General features: G+C 53.0%; 1 protein-coding gene across 3 annotated transcripts in view; it reads right to left on the bottom strand.

The window, feature by feature from the left end:
- Positions 1-13,878, bottom strand: part of CAPZB (capping actin protein of muscle Z-line subunit beta) — a 131,614-nt gene that overhangs the window by 27,437 nt on the left and 90,299 nt on the right. For all 3 annotated transcript variants that reach the window (XM_046661177.1, XM_046661175.1, XM_046661176.1), the window contains exons 3-4: positions 13,343-13,464; positions 7,853-7,966 (exon numbers count right to left, since the gene is read on the bottom strand). In XM_046661177.1, the coding sequence (XP_046517133.1) occupies positions 7,853-7,966; positions 13,343-13,464 (236 nt within the window). The remainder of the gene's footprint in view (positions 1-7,852; positions 7,967-13,342; positions 13,465-13,878) is intronic.

The raw sequence follows: 13,878 nt of genomic DNA, 5'->3' as shown, positions 1-13,878 counted from the left end.
CAGGGTATCATGTTTGTAAACGAACTTGTTTTCCACACACTGCTGTTGTCCATTTGACTTTCTTTTAGCAGATGAAAATCAGACAGGGCATGCCAAGGCAACGCAACCCTGGACTGCTGCCCTAGGATGCCAGATGAAGGCCCTGCAGTGGGCGCTCCCTTACTGCCCTCCAGGCTGGTCCACTCTTCAGGGGCTCTAGAAACGGTAGCAGACACCTCTGCTTAAGAGTTGTGGTCACAGGCCGGCCCGGTGGCGCAGCGGTTAAGTTCGCACGTTCTGCTTCAAGGCCCGGGGTTGGCCGGTTCAGATCCCGGGTGCGGACATGGCACTGCTTGGCATGCCATGCTGTGGTAGGCATCCCACATATAAAAGAGAAAGATGGGCACGGACGTGAGCTCAGGGACAGTCTTCCTCAGCAAAAAGAGGAGGATTGGCAGCAGTTAGCTCAGGGCTAATCTTCTTTAAAAAAAATAAATAAAGAGTTGTGGTCACAAGAGAGCTGAGACTCATCCTGAGAGCAGGAAGCAGACGCCACTCAATTCCCCCAGAAAGCCGACAGGGCTTCTCTTGACGCGTCTCCCTATTTACTACAACCGGGGTGAACTTGGGTTTCCCCATTAACTGCTTCCAGCACTTTCACATGAGCCCAAGGCTGTGGCAAGCTGGAGCCCCACAGCAGGCAGTGTGGGTTCTCAGAGGCCCTCTGTATGCATGGCTGAAGATACAAATAATATATGTGAAAACCCAAACACTAGTTATGCCGACGACAAGCTGAAAGCCAGACACAACTGTCCCGTCTTTACCCTGCCGTCCCGGTGGCAGGGTCCTTCTGGAGACCTTTAAATCGGGAAGGGGCCTAGACCTCTGGGCAAAGGGAAAAGGGTTATGCAGCACGAGCCACTCAGACCTATCTGGAGGGGTAGGGAGTGAGGGCGGATGTGCCAAACCAAATGGTCCAGGTTTCATCCAGCCCCAGAACCTTCCTGAACAATTCTCCCATTACCTCACACTTACTCTGCTCCGTGCTTTCACCCACTTCCCAGTGTTCTGACTCTAGAGAGCGAAGGGATGGCCAGGCTGCTTCCATCGGTGGGAAATACTGGGTAACCTTAAACTGCAGCTCTCACTCAGCCGGACTGAGGGGAGAGCCGTGAGGACGAAGCAGCCAGACTAAGGGAGTCTGCATCAGGGTCTTTCCACTCCCACTCTCCAATCCAGCCCCCAAACCGCTTACGGAGGAACTTCTGAGGATGTACGTCAGAGTTGTACAGGTACCTACGTACCCCTGGGACCCTTCCTAATGCAGTGAGAATGACACCCCAAGCCCAAGCCTGACAGGGGCCAGTGCGCCTCTCCCCATGGCTCATGTCCTGCTCTGGCCTTCACTCGTTGACCACTCAGCCCAGAACCACCTCAGGACTCTGCCCAGTGATCCCCACTGCTCAGAGCACTGCCTCCATCCTTCCCCCACCTCCCTGCCAGGTCACTCGGCTGAGCCTGGGGTCCCCAGCACCCCCCGGGCTTGCATGGTTCACTAGGAGGACTGGCCTCAGGACTCAGCACAGAGTCGTGCTCCAGCCAAGGAGACAGGCAGAAGCGGCCCAGGGAGAGGGTGCACGGGGCAAGTCCCGAGGAGACCAGACACAAGGTCCCAAGGGCTCTCCGAGGGGGTCACACAGGATGTGCCCAACTCCTCTAGCAACGAGTTGCGACAACACGTGTGAAGCACTGTCCACCAGGGAAGCTCGCCAGACTCGGTGACCAGCGCCCTCTACCCAGCACACACCCAAATCCTGGACGCCCAGGAGTGCAGCAGGAGTCAACACAAACCACGGTGTGTGTACAACAGCTCATGCACCAGGAGCCGTTCTTACCAGCGGACGGCGGGAGCCTTCCTGAGACCCAGGCTCCCGGGGCAGCCAGCCACTGCAGGCCGGCGGCCTCAGGCCCGCGGGGACGGCCCTCCTCTGCACAGGGCAAATCCGCTACAGTCAACGCGGTGTCCCCGCCTGGAGTCAGCCCCTCTGTTCCTCGCTGCCTTGGCACCGGTTTTCGATCCTTTACAGCACTTACCCAGCTGAGCGAGCACTTTGGTCACTTGTTCACTTCTTCCTGGGTGAACCTCCTCAGACCTGTTAAAACCTGAGCCCCACAGCGGGGGCGGGGCTGCACCGGATCCGCTCCCCACAACACCCTCAGTCTCAGAGCAGGGCAGGTTCAGTCAATATTTGTCTCCCTCTCCCGTCACCACACTCCTTCTCTCGGTTTCGGGGCCAGAGATTTACTCAGGGTCGCGCTGTGGGCTGGCGGCAGAGCCTTGAGGGGAACCCACAGCTTTCTTACGCGGCTATGGCTGGGAGCATCACACAGCCTGCTGTCTCACCACGGCCGCACCCAAACGGCCCCCGCCCACCAAAGCACAGAATATAAGACATCCATCAGACAACTGTTGCAAAATTAGAATACTCCTGTCATGCTGACAGCTGTAACGGCCCGAGAGGGCATGAGGAGTCAGCGCAAGGGGAGCGTTATCAGCAGCCCCTCACCGAATGCCCCGTCAGCCGCTAAGACGGGCAGAGGCACCTTCTCAAAGGTAAGGAAACAGAGGCGCAGAGAGTCTACTTATCTGTCCACAGTCAGCCAGAGTGAGGGCAGAAGAGAGAACCAAGTCCAGGCCTCTTTCAAAGCCCAGCTCCTCCCCCTTCTGCAGCCTGGCCTGGGACCCGGGGGTGGGGTCAGAGGCCTCTGCAGGTGTCTGTGCCTCCTGCCTGATGGCCCCGCCCACTAGCAGTTACCTGCTTCTACCTCTGCAACTTCCATTTCATCAGAAAATCTCCGCTGCCTTCTACAATTCCCACCAGGACCAAAACACTAAAACTCCCCAGGCCCAACACTCAGGTCCAAAGAGCGAGTAGCCCCTGGAGGGCCAGGGCCCACGGACTGGGAAGGCAGCAGGGAGCATGGCATCTCAGGGTCCCAGGACACCAAGCAGTGAACCTTTTCTACACACGCATCTGGACGCCCTGCCCTTCCCTGGCCAGCATTGCACAAACATCAAATGACAGACGGACGGACAATGGAGGGAAGGAGTGGAAACAACCACAATTCTAACGTGGCCCAAGAAAGGGGAGAGGAGGCAGGGAGCCAGGGCAGGGCCCATCGGCCCACCACCCTGTCTGCTCCCGGAGAGGCTCGTGGGCTTCTGGGACTGCCACAGGGACGCCAGCCTTGTTTCACTCTGTAAACTTCTTCCAGACAAGAAGGGCTGATTAGAAAAGCTAATTAAAGCTTTTGAAGATTATCTCAGACCCAAGCAAGGAAGAACACGAAATGCCTTCCCGCCCTGCTCCTCCACCCCCCAGACTCTGGCCTTCATTAAGCTTTGATTTCAATCAATTGCACACCCACTAAAATTAACTTATAAGGCCAATAAATTGCAACCGCATGTTTGAAGGTATTATCTGCTGCAAGCCAAGAGCCAAGGATCACAGAGCACGGGGCAAGATGTCTGGCACAGATGGGAGTAATCATCTTGGAAGAAGGGAGTGCCAGCCCCTTCGGTTAGAACATCTGGTGTCGGTAGAACCTGGGCCGACAGACAAGGAGGGAGACCCCAAGAGAACGCCAGAACACGGAAGGTTTCCTGTCTTCTCTGGGAACCTGAAAAATCACAGCACTGATCTTGGGGTTCATGACAGCCAACTCGGGGGTCACACTCCGGCAGCTTCAAGGGCCTATCCCACACCGAGGGCCCCACTGCTAAGTCTCTCCTGACAAAGACGGATGACTTCAGTCACGTGATGAGGTTTTCTGACTGATGAACTATGCTAGGCTTGGGTCTAAAAAAGCAGAGTCAACTCTGCCAAGAAAGAAGTGATCCCATGAGCCAGCACCCAAGAGCTGCCCTTCCTGCTCCTTCTCCCACTCCCCAGGGGCTAGGTTCTAATGACATTCCCTGGACTGGGCCAGGCCCAAGAAGTAGAGGTAGAAAAGCATCTTGGGGCTTGGGAGAGAAGAATGAGTAGCCTAGATATTGGGGACCAGGGTCGCAGGGCTTGGGGAAGGGAAGTGACAAAACTCAAGATGCCGTGAGAGTACACACCTCACCCAGCCCAGCACTCCAGGAAAACATGCCTGTCGTCTCCTAAGCATTTTCAGCAAACTGGCAATTTTAACGTAAAAACAGGGTTGTTTGGGTAGTGCTATCAACAGCTGCTTGATGGTTATTCTCCTCGGGGAAAGTTACTACCATGAGTCCTTTCTGCCACCTACGGAGGCAAAGGAGCAAATCTGGGATTTCCTGGGAGGGGACTGGTGGGCGGGAGGGTGAGAATGCAGCAGAGGAGGGGTAAACAGGAGCCGATCAGCTTCAAAGAGATCATGCAGGCACACGGCTCTTCTCCCTGGGCCCCTACTCGCTTCTTGCTCACCTTAGGGCAAGACTCAGCTCCCAACTGCTGGCACCTTTGTTCCATGACCGAGAAATGCTGTGTGCAGGCAGGGGTGGGGGTGCCACACCCCACAGGAGTTACAGGCCGGAGGGCCTGCTGGCCAACCTCTCCCCAGCTCCCTCACGCTGGCCATACCAACTCCAGGAGCTGACGACTAACTCTCATTCTCTACAGAGTCAAAGCCTTTGCAGAACCGGGGATCAAAGCCCAGAGCCTGAGGACAGAATCTGAGACTTCCCCTCCGGATGCTAATGGAGACCATCTCTCTGCAGCAAGCTGGGGACAGTGAGTGCTCCCCCTCTGGAAAGGCCTGTGAGGCTCTAGGACACCTGGCCTGGATCCTGGTTCAGCTTTAAGTGTCTGTGCGCTCACGGAGGTCTCCTTCCACTCACCTTCTTAAGGAGAACATCAAGAACAAGGTTAATGGGCCCCGAGAGCAAGGGAAGAAGGGAACGAGGAGGCTGTATGGACCGCCACACACATGCATCACTGGTGCTGGCGGAGCTGCGTCTGCCTATTTGTTGGATGACAACAAAACACTTCCACAAGTCCCCTCGTGAAGCATAAGCCGACGGGACGCAGCGGTGGGCGGAGTGGCAGGAAGAGCACTTTAGGCCTTCTTTATTCTGTTTCTCGGTCAAATCTCCAGCACTTGAGATGACGAAGAGGATAAATCTCTGTGTGAACTGAGTTCAGTGCGGCCTTCCCAGTAGAGAGCGAGGGCCCTTCCCCCTAGTGGTCCACAGAACAAGCAGCCCCCTGATGGCTCCTGCAGCAAAGCGCCCACCACAAGAGGATTCCGAGGACTCCGAGTGGCCGGGGTTTGGCAGCTTTCAGTTATTTGGGGGGGGGGGGGGGGGGGGGGGGGGGCAAGGGGCCAGAGCACAAGCCAAAGTCAGTCCTAACTCTGCGATCCATCAGGATCCAAGAATTTGGAACTCAGTGGCATCTGGGGTGGTGAGGGATTAGAGCGGGTTCATGCAGGGGACAGGGCTGCTCTTCACGTTCCCCACCCTACGGCGCAGAGGCCAACGCTCCATTTGGGAGTGGGGTGCCCAGGAAATGGCAGCCTCACTCACCCTACCCTCCTGGGCACAAGCAGCCCCTCTGCCTGGAGCGCTCTTTCTCAGCCCCAGCAGGGCTGGCCCCTTCTGGCATCAGACCTCAGCTCCAACATCACCTCCTGGAGAGACCTTCCCACCCGTCACTCCTGGCCCCGTCACCCATCAGGGCACTTGTTCACATGCTACTGTGCGTCTCTCTCCACTGGACGCCACAGGGGCGGGGGCTTGGGCTGCGGTGCTCAGGCCGCACCCATGCCCCCCAGGATTTAGTGGGCCAGGTGCTCGCGGCAAGGTCTCTTCACGTCGGCAGAGCATGTGAGCAAATTCTGGACGCTGGAGCTGGGTGAGGATGGCTCTACACACCATTCCATCGCTTCCTGGCGGCACGAACTTGGGCACGGCACCTCACCTCTCTCAATTTTTCAACTCATTTGTAAAACACGGAGGGGAAAATCCTCTCACAAAGGCTGTTGTGAGGACTGAACGAAATGAAGACAACCGTGAGGCAGTTAACACGGTGCGTGCCCAGTCACTGGCTGGTAACCGCGGTTACCATCGCTGCCATTTATTACCAGCATTGTCAGTACAGCATGAAATTGATCCCACTTGGGAATTGTAGTTTAACAGCCGGCTTTGGCTTCTTCCCAATGGCTCCATAAAAGAAGATAGTAAAAACAACCACAAATAAACTACGAGAGAGCAAGGAGTCAACTTCTCAGCATCACTTCCTACAATGGGGCAAAATTCTACATGGAAGAGCTCTTTAAACACTGGAATTTGTTTTAACTATGAGAATCAATATTTTGTGGAAACCTCAGGCAAATAAGGACTCAAATCCAAGCTCTCTGCCTCTGTCCTGTGGCCTACTGCGAGTTAGTTAGCCTCTTGGAGCCTCAGTCTCCTCATCTGTATAAAAGGGACAAAACTCTCTTCCCTAGAGGTTCTTGTGAGGATTAAAGATAAGACAGATAAAACACTGGCATGGGACAGACACTGAAGATACAGCTGAGTCACAGGGCGACAAGTTCAGGGCAAGCAAACGCTGCGGGCCACCTGTTCCCAGCTTCCTCAGAGCTGCTCGTGTGTTTCACTCATCTGCTCGACGGTGGCGGGGTTGGCGCATGTCTTTGTGTCAGACTCAGAAGGCACTTTTCCTCCCGAACCAGCTTCTAAAGGAAACTCTTTCTAGAACGAGTTGTATCAAATCTGCTATGAATGGGAAGAGCACGGTGGCTGTCTGCAGAGCGGAGACCTGAAATTCCCACCAAGCGCCACCAACCATCTGTGCCGCCACCTGCTTTCTGCAGCATCACAGCATCTCAGCACTTCAGATGCTTTGTTTCTCTCATTTCCATCTTCGTGCCGATATCCTAGATCAGGATGGGCAAACTACAGACTGAGGGCCAATCCCACCCACCTCAAGGCTCAAGAGGTGGTTTTTACATTGTCAAAAGTAAAACAACAACCAAAAAAACCACGCAAAGAGTAAGCGACAGAGATATGTGGCCCACAAAACCTAGAATGTTTACTGTCTGGCCCTCTACAGAGAAAGTCTGCCGACCCCTCTCCTAGACGACTTAGCGTGTGCTGAGACAGTATCGTATGTTTACAGCTGTACCATATTTTCACTAGAGAACTTCATTTAAAATGGGATTCTGTCGATTAAAACCAACACCTCAGAGGACAACCTTCCTGGAGCCTTTCCGTGCAAGGCTGGTCAATTAGGTGTGGTGTGGCGGGAGGCAGGACTGGATGGAAGCAGAAAGGAGAGGTGGGAATCTAAGCAGACCAGGCAAAACAACTTCCCGAGGCAGGGGCTCCACTCGTCCTGCCCTGGCAAGTGGTCTGGAAGCGGGTACCCCGAGCTCCAGGTTAAGAAGTGGGTTGGCGCATGCAGGACAGTGAAGAAAGAGGGGCCTCCGGGGACACAGGCAGCTGAGTCTGACTCCCCGCTCAGCCTCTTGCCTTGACCAAACACCTTAATCTGCCTGAGTCTTAATTTCTTCATTTGAAAAACGGGGAGTAAAACAGCTACCACGTTTGTGAGTGCTGGCGATGCTGTGGAGAAAACACCTGGCACTAACCTGCCGTTACCATGAGTCATGACCAAGGCACAGGCGAGTCTGTGTACGGTCACGTTCTATCACCGAGTCGTCTCATAACCGACCCCGTTACCAGCGCAGCACCCGGCGTCCTGCTCTGGGTGCTGAGAATTCTCATCATTTAGGCGAGATAGGTGACAGGTTCAAGGAGACCGCCTGGCCTGGTCATGCTCTCATTTATGATTTACTTATCAAAACCACAGGTGTTAAGGCGCACAGGGAGCAAGGCACTCACAGGTCTCGATACTGGTCAAAGGCGTTGTTGGCTTCCACCTCCAGCTTCCTCAGCCGAGCAGAAGGCATGGCCCCATCTTCCAAAGGAGGGTCATACTTGTTACTCCATGGTGACCTGGAGGGGAGGACAGAGGAGGAGAGCTCATGAACTGTCACGGGAACACACGGCCTATGAGCCTTCAGCCCAAGCCCAGCTCTCTGAAATTTCAGAGAAAAAGCCACCACCCACAGTGAAGGTTTTTCCAGGTCCTAGCAACAAACACGGCTTTCTCGAGTTTGCAGAGCAGGGTCAGTAACAGGCAGCTTGGTATGACCCCTGTGCTCCACCACTCACCAGCCGTGCACTCCCAGCAGGTGTCCTGACTTCTCTGAGCCTCACTTTCCTTGTGTACAATGAGGCCACTATCTGTTACCCAGAGGGCTGTGGTGAGAAGCAAAGGAGAAAGACACACCAAGTGCGAGACGAGAGCCTGGCATGGAGCAAGTGTTCAACAAATGTAATTTCTTTCTTACCTTTTTTCTAACTTTTCTAATTTTCCTTTGCTTTCACCATTGTATTGATCAACAGATGTCCCTCTCTCCCCCTGACCTGCTGGCAGAGACGGATAAACATTTACTCCACAGACCTTCTTACTCAGTTAAGGATGAAGAAGAGAGCTGTCTGTTATGGAAGCAAGCAAGAGCTTGAGCCCCACAGGGACATGCTGACTGCGCACAAGAAGACCTGAGTGAGTGAGTCCTCCACGAACAGAGGACAGCTGTCCTAACATCCCAGGGCCCGGCACACCTATAAAGACTGCGAAGTAATGAGAACGAGCCTCTTTTTCCAGTCCGAAGACTTGCTGCATTTTTTAAAACATATTTTGCCACATCAGAAAAGCATTTAATCACTGAGTAGTGGAAAGGAAGTTATAAGGAAAATACCTACTCATTAATTCCTGCAGGTGGAGTTCAGAGTTGGGGGTTCAGAGAAAGACAGAGAATGAAAAAGGTGAGAGAGGAATGAGCAGGAGGAGAAGAAAATGTGGAATTTGGACAAAGTCCTTCACGCGTTCAGGCATAAACACCTCAATGTGCTCACTGTAAGGAACCCACACTGCCTTCCCCACTTTCCCTGCTGACACCAGAGGTTCACATCACTTAGGACTCCAAAGAACCTTTTGATTTGGGGTTGATTTTAAGGGAAAAAAGTATCACTCTCTTCTGAAGCCCAGTTTTAACAAAGTCTGCGCAGAAACATCTTTCCTCTTGGTAACTGGTGCCCCCCTAGGCACCTACATAGCAAATCACAAGCATGGAGCCAGAGAAAGCTGGGTGACCTCTTCTCCGAGCCACCTGCAGACAGCGGTCCTAGCTTCTCGACTGCCGGCCCAGGGGGAGCAGGGGGAGTGGCCATGCTGGGTGTCTCATGAGGGTCTCCAGACAGCAGGTGCCCTGACCACCTCGAAGCAGAAGGAGCCTTTGGGAGCCCTCCTTTCCAAGCTGACTGTCCCCACTCACCACAATGGAGGTAGAGACTTTGCAAGAACGGGGTGAAACGCTCTCTTCTGCCACGTGACCAACAGCTGGCTGTTGCGGTCACACTGGACTATGCACACACCATAGGAAAGAGTCGTTCAACAAGCCAGGACCCCATCTGGCTTGGAGGGCAGGTGTGAAACTGACACTGGGCACCCTCCCACCCTCCCCGAGAGGCCTCTCCCTTCCCAAGCACGGGCTGACGCGTCCGTTCTCGTTTCTGTAATGTGTCTTGTTTATCCGTCAAAACAGTGCTGCCTGACAGAACTTTCCACAATGATGGAAATGTTCTGTATCTGCGTTGTCCAAAATGGCAGCCACTAGCTTCATGTGGCTACTGGGTACTTGTGGCTAGTGCAACTGACAGACTGAATTGTAAACTTAATTTGAATTAATTTAAATTTAGATACCCAACTCCAGAACTCCAAGAAGGCAAGAGTCTTTTCTGTCTTGTTCTCCACCATCTGCTCAGCACCTAGAACAGTGCCTGGCACTCAACCACATGGTCACTTAAAAAAATGGGTGTTAGAAGAATGAAGAAATTCTTGCACCCACCCCCCCAAAGCAGAAGTAATCATTCCGGCCTCCCTGGCCCCTCTCTGCCACAGAGACATCGATTCTTACAGCGGTCACGTTCCTGCCTCGCCCTTGCCCCAGACTGCAGCAGAACTTTGAGAAGGGAGCCTGCGCTGCTCACCCTCCTGCCCCAGGACCCAGCAGAGTTCGTGTGCGGGTGCCAGTGCACGCATGGGGCGGGGGGAGAAAGCACCCATAGGAATTCTGCTGGTGGTCCTCCAAACTGACAGAGAGGCAGCGACTTTCTGCTCTTTCTGCTGAGGGACAGCAAAGCATTAAAAAAAAATCAACAAAGGCCTCTTACTGGATCCAGAGACAAGGATGCAGTTGAGGAGGAGTGCTGTCACCACCACTACTTACTTGTAAACTAGGCCTGGTTCCCCCACTCGCCAGGGGGAGTGGGAAAGAATCTGAGCGTGAGAAGATGAACTTCCCGTCGACGTGCCCCTTTGAGACTCTGCTCAGCACAGCCAGAGCTCTGGCCTTTGTTTCCCAGTCAAGCGGCCATCGCCTTCCTCTGGGCCTAGAAGACCCGCCAACTGGCTTTCATTTAAAGGCGACCTGATTAGACATAAGAGCCCATCTCTCTTGCAGAGAAGGGGCCTGGAATTTTCAAGAAGCCTGTAACTCACATTTCTCCTGGCTCACAGACGACAGCATTTCAAGCCGTTAGTCCTGGAGCCGGGGTAATTGTAGCTGGGGGAAAAATCATAACATTACCCAGAATATTCTTAGTGGAAGGGGCACTCAGAACACATTTAAGAGCTTAAATGGAAGCCATTTGAAAAAAGACAGATGGACAGGAACGCTTAGATTTCAAAAGTCAGGCCTTTCATTTCCCTCAGAGAATGCTTTTTGTTTCAGCTAACAGGTTTCAAACAGTGCTGCTGGCAACGGCCACACCATAAGGATCTTATTTAAGCAAACGATCAAACACAGTTAGGATGAAAATGTGTGGAGAAAATCAGAAGGCCTTGAAGTTTTAAGTCAAGGAGGGAAAGGAAAGAAAATCCTGAGCCTAGACACCCTGGGCCCCTCTTTGGCCAAGGTCCCCGGGGAACAGGGACCTGGAGGGGCTGCAGGTACCCAGTCCCCGGGAAGCCCGGCCTTGGCATGGCTGTGGAAATAATCCCAGCCTTCCACAGGCTGCTGGGGAATGGCTGCCTCACACAGCAAGCTGGAGGTTTCAGGTGGAATGACAATACTGAGTGAGCAAGACTCAGTCCATGGATTACTTCTTCCAGGAAGCCTCCTCTGAACCCCGGGCCTGGTAAGTCTGCCTGTCCTTTGGTCTGTCAGACCACTCAGCACCCTCACGGACCTCTCTCCCAGTGAGGACCAGACCTGGATCTGTGCCCACAACCGCAACAGTGACTAGGCCTTCAAGGCTGAACTTGATCGACCTCAGGGCTGTCTCACCACCTGCTGATGGAGACTCCCACGTCTGCACCTCCATCTCCACCCAGACCTCGCTCCTGGAACGCCAGACTATCCACAGCCTACTTGACAGCTCCACTTCCATCTGACGGGCATCTCAAGCTTAAAATGCCCCCAAACCAGCTCCTCCCAGAGTCTTCCTCACCTCAGCAAACAGCGACCCCACCTTCCAGCTGCTCAGTCCCCCAGCCTTGTGATCCCCCCTCACCCCACTCATTCTTCCACGTCCCATCCACCCGCAAATGCTGCTGCCTCTACTTTTAAAACTTACTCAAATCCAACTCTCACCAAACCTCACATCTCCACTTGAGTCTCTGGCCTGGATTAGGCCACAATATATTCTTTACCTAACTTCCATTTGAAGCTAGCAAAGGGACAGGATTATAAAGCAGTTGTCTAGTCTCTTTAAATAGTGAGTATTAATTAAATCTTTGCAATTTACACCAAATTCTGTGCTATTCAGTACTTCGCCTGTGTTATTTCTCTTAGCCCCTAATAACCCCATGCTATGTCCTATGACCCTCACTCTGGCCTTCAGGGCCCTGTGCCATCTGCCCTTGCCACACCTCTGACCTCAAGCCCCACTCTCAGCCCCCTCCCTGACTTCTCCCACTCTGGCCTCCCTGCCGGGTTTGATCCTGACCAGCTCATCTCCACCTGGGGCCTTTACCCCCGAAAGCTCTTCTCGCAGACCTGTGCCTGATCACACTTTTTCATCCTTGAGTCTCATTTCAGACACTACCACTAAGGAAGAGCCCCCCGCCCCCCCCGTCCTTTTTAACTTACTTTATTCACTCTTCACAATCGATATTATTTATGCATTTACTTACCATCTGGCCTCCTCAATAGGAGATAAGCTCTACAGAAGAGGGACTGAGAATAGTGCCTGGCATATACTGTACATGCTTCTACAGAGATGCTACTGAGCATTCTGTTGAAAGAATGGATACTATTACTTCCACTTCACAGATGGGAAAATTAAAGACCAGAGAGAATAATTTGTCAACGTCCTTGTTGCTAGAGGGGGCAGTGCTGGTTTGGAGCCAACGCTGGCTGACTCCAGATACTTTTTCCTGCTTCCATTTTCCAGACCCCATCCCATCCCCTAGAAGAGCATGAGCCTGAAGCTTTAAGACTCAGCCCAGCTTCTGTGGCTTCTCAAGCAGACTGGCACTTCTCCCTCCACCATTCTCCAAGGCACTGACTATGGCAATCCATCACAGAAAGACTAGGCTGGTTTAGGAATTCCCATTGTTTTTAGTAAGAAGAACTCCCTAGACACCCTTAAAAACTTAGCTCAGACACCATCTCCTTCAGGAAGTCCTCCTGGAGTCAACCAGCCTCTTCTATGCTCCCTTCAGATCCTGCATCAGCTTGGCACTGGCTGCCCGAATCACATCACACAGTAATCAGTTGCCGGGTGCGTCTCCTGCTCTAGACCAGTGATCATCCAGGGTAGAGATTAACATCAACCGAGTTACTTATAGCCCTCAGCACGATCATGGGAAGAGAAAGGAGAGTTGCATATTTGCATGACAGAGCTTTATATAAATGTCCCTTAACCACACAGGCCCTCCTCGTGCTCAGGATTCCCCATCACGTACACACCCTGTACTGTGCCCTTGGCAGGACTTACTGCAATTATACTGAAATGCTCATTGTTTTGTAATAACACCCGTCTCCCATTAGACTGTAAGCTCCCCCAGGGCAGGGGCCTCCTGTTCACTGCTGAATCTCCAAAGCTTACTAGAGGCACTCCACAAACATCTACTGCTTGACTGGATGGAAGCAAGGGAAGAAGGGAGAGAGGGAGGAAGGACTAGCCAAAGGACAAATGGAAAGAAGGCTGATGGGCCGCTGACTGTCAAAGTCCAGCGGTCCCTGTGCCGCTGGCAGGCGGTAATGACTGCCCCAGGGTGTAGTGTGGCAGGCCTGCTGCATTCTTGGGGCAGGAGCTCACCTATAGGAGTCCCCATCTCTGTTGTAGTCGCACAAAAGGTAATCCTTTCCCACCACCTTGTCTCTGGCAATTTTCAGTGGCTGGTCAACAGAAGACAGGAGATCTTCACATAGACTGGGGACCTGGCAGAAAGAAAAGAAAAGGCAGAAACGGGTTAAAACAGTACATCAAATCCAGGCTGGCTAACGTGACTATAGCCATATCCTGATCAGCACATTTAACACCTGGCCCTTGGTACCCTGCCAGAATTGTGTGCCTGTTCTTTTCTTTCCCACATGTGTCTGACACCAACTGTGTCCCTCTATAAAGAAACCTGTTCTTGAATTACAGTGGCGCGTGATTTCCAACACAGCCTTCCTTCCAAATCTGCGTGCAGCTTTAATGACCCGCTCGCCAGGGTGGTCTAGGACATGTAAGTACGTCTAGGCTTGGTATTGGTCTCTGGTGGGCAGAGCACAAGCTGAAGTCCTGAGAAGAAGGTAAACATCTTAAATACACAGGAATCCAAAGAACTCTGAGAAGAATAACCCGTCCGT

This window comes from Equus quagga, chromosome 5, assembly GCF_021613505.1.
Source record: "Equus quagga isolate Etosha38 chromosome 5, UCLA_HA_Equagga_1.0, whole genome shotgun sequence".
NCBI lineage: Eukaryota > Metazoa > Chordata > Mammalia > Perissodactyla > Equidae > Equus > Equus quagga.
This window is presented reverse-complemented; position numbering and strand designations above follow the sequence as displayed.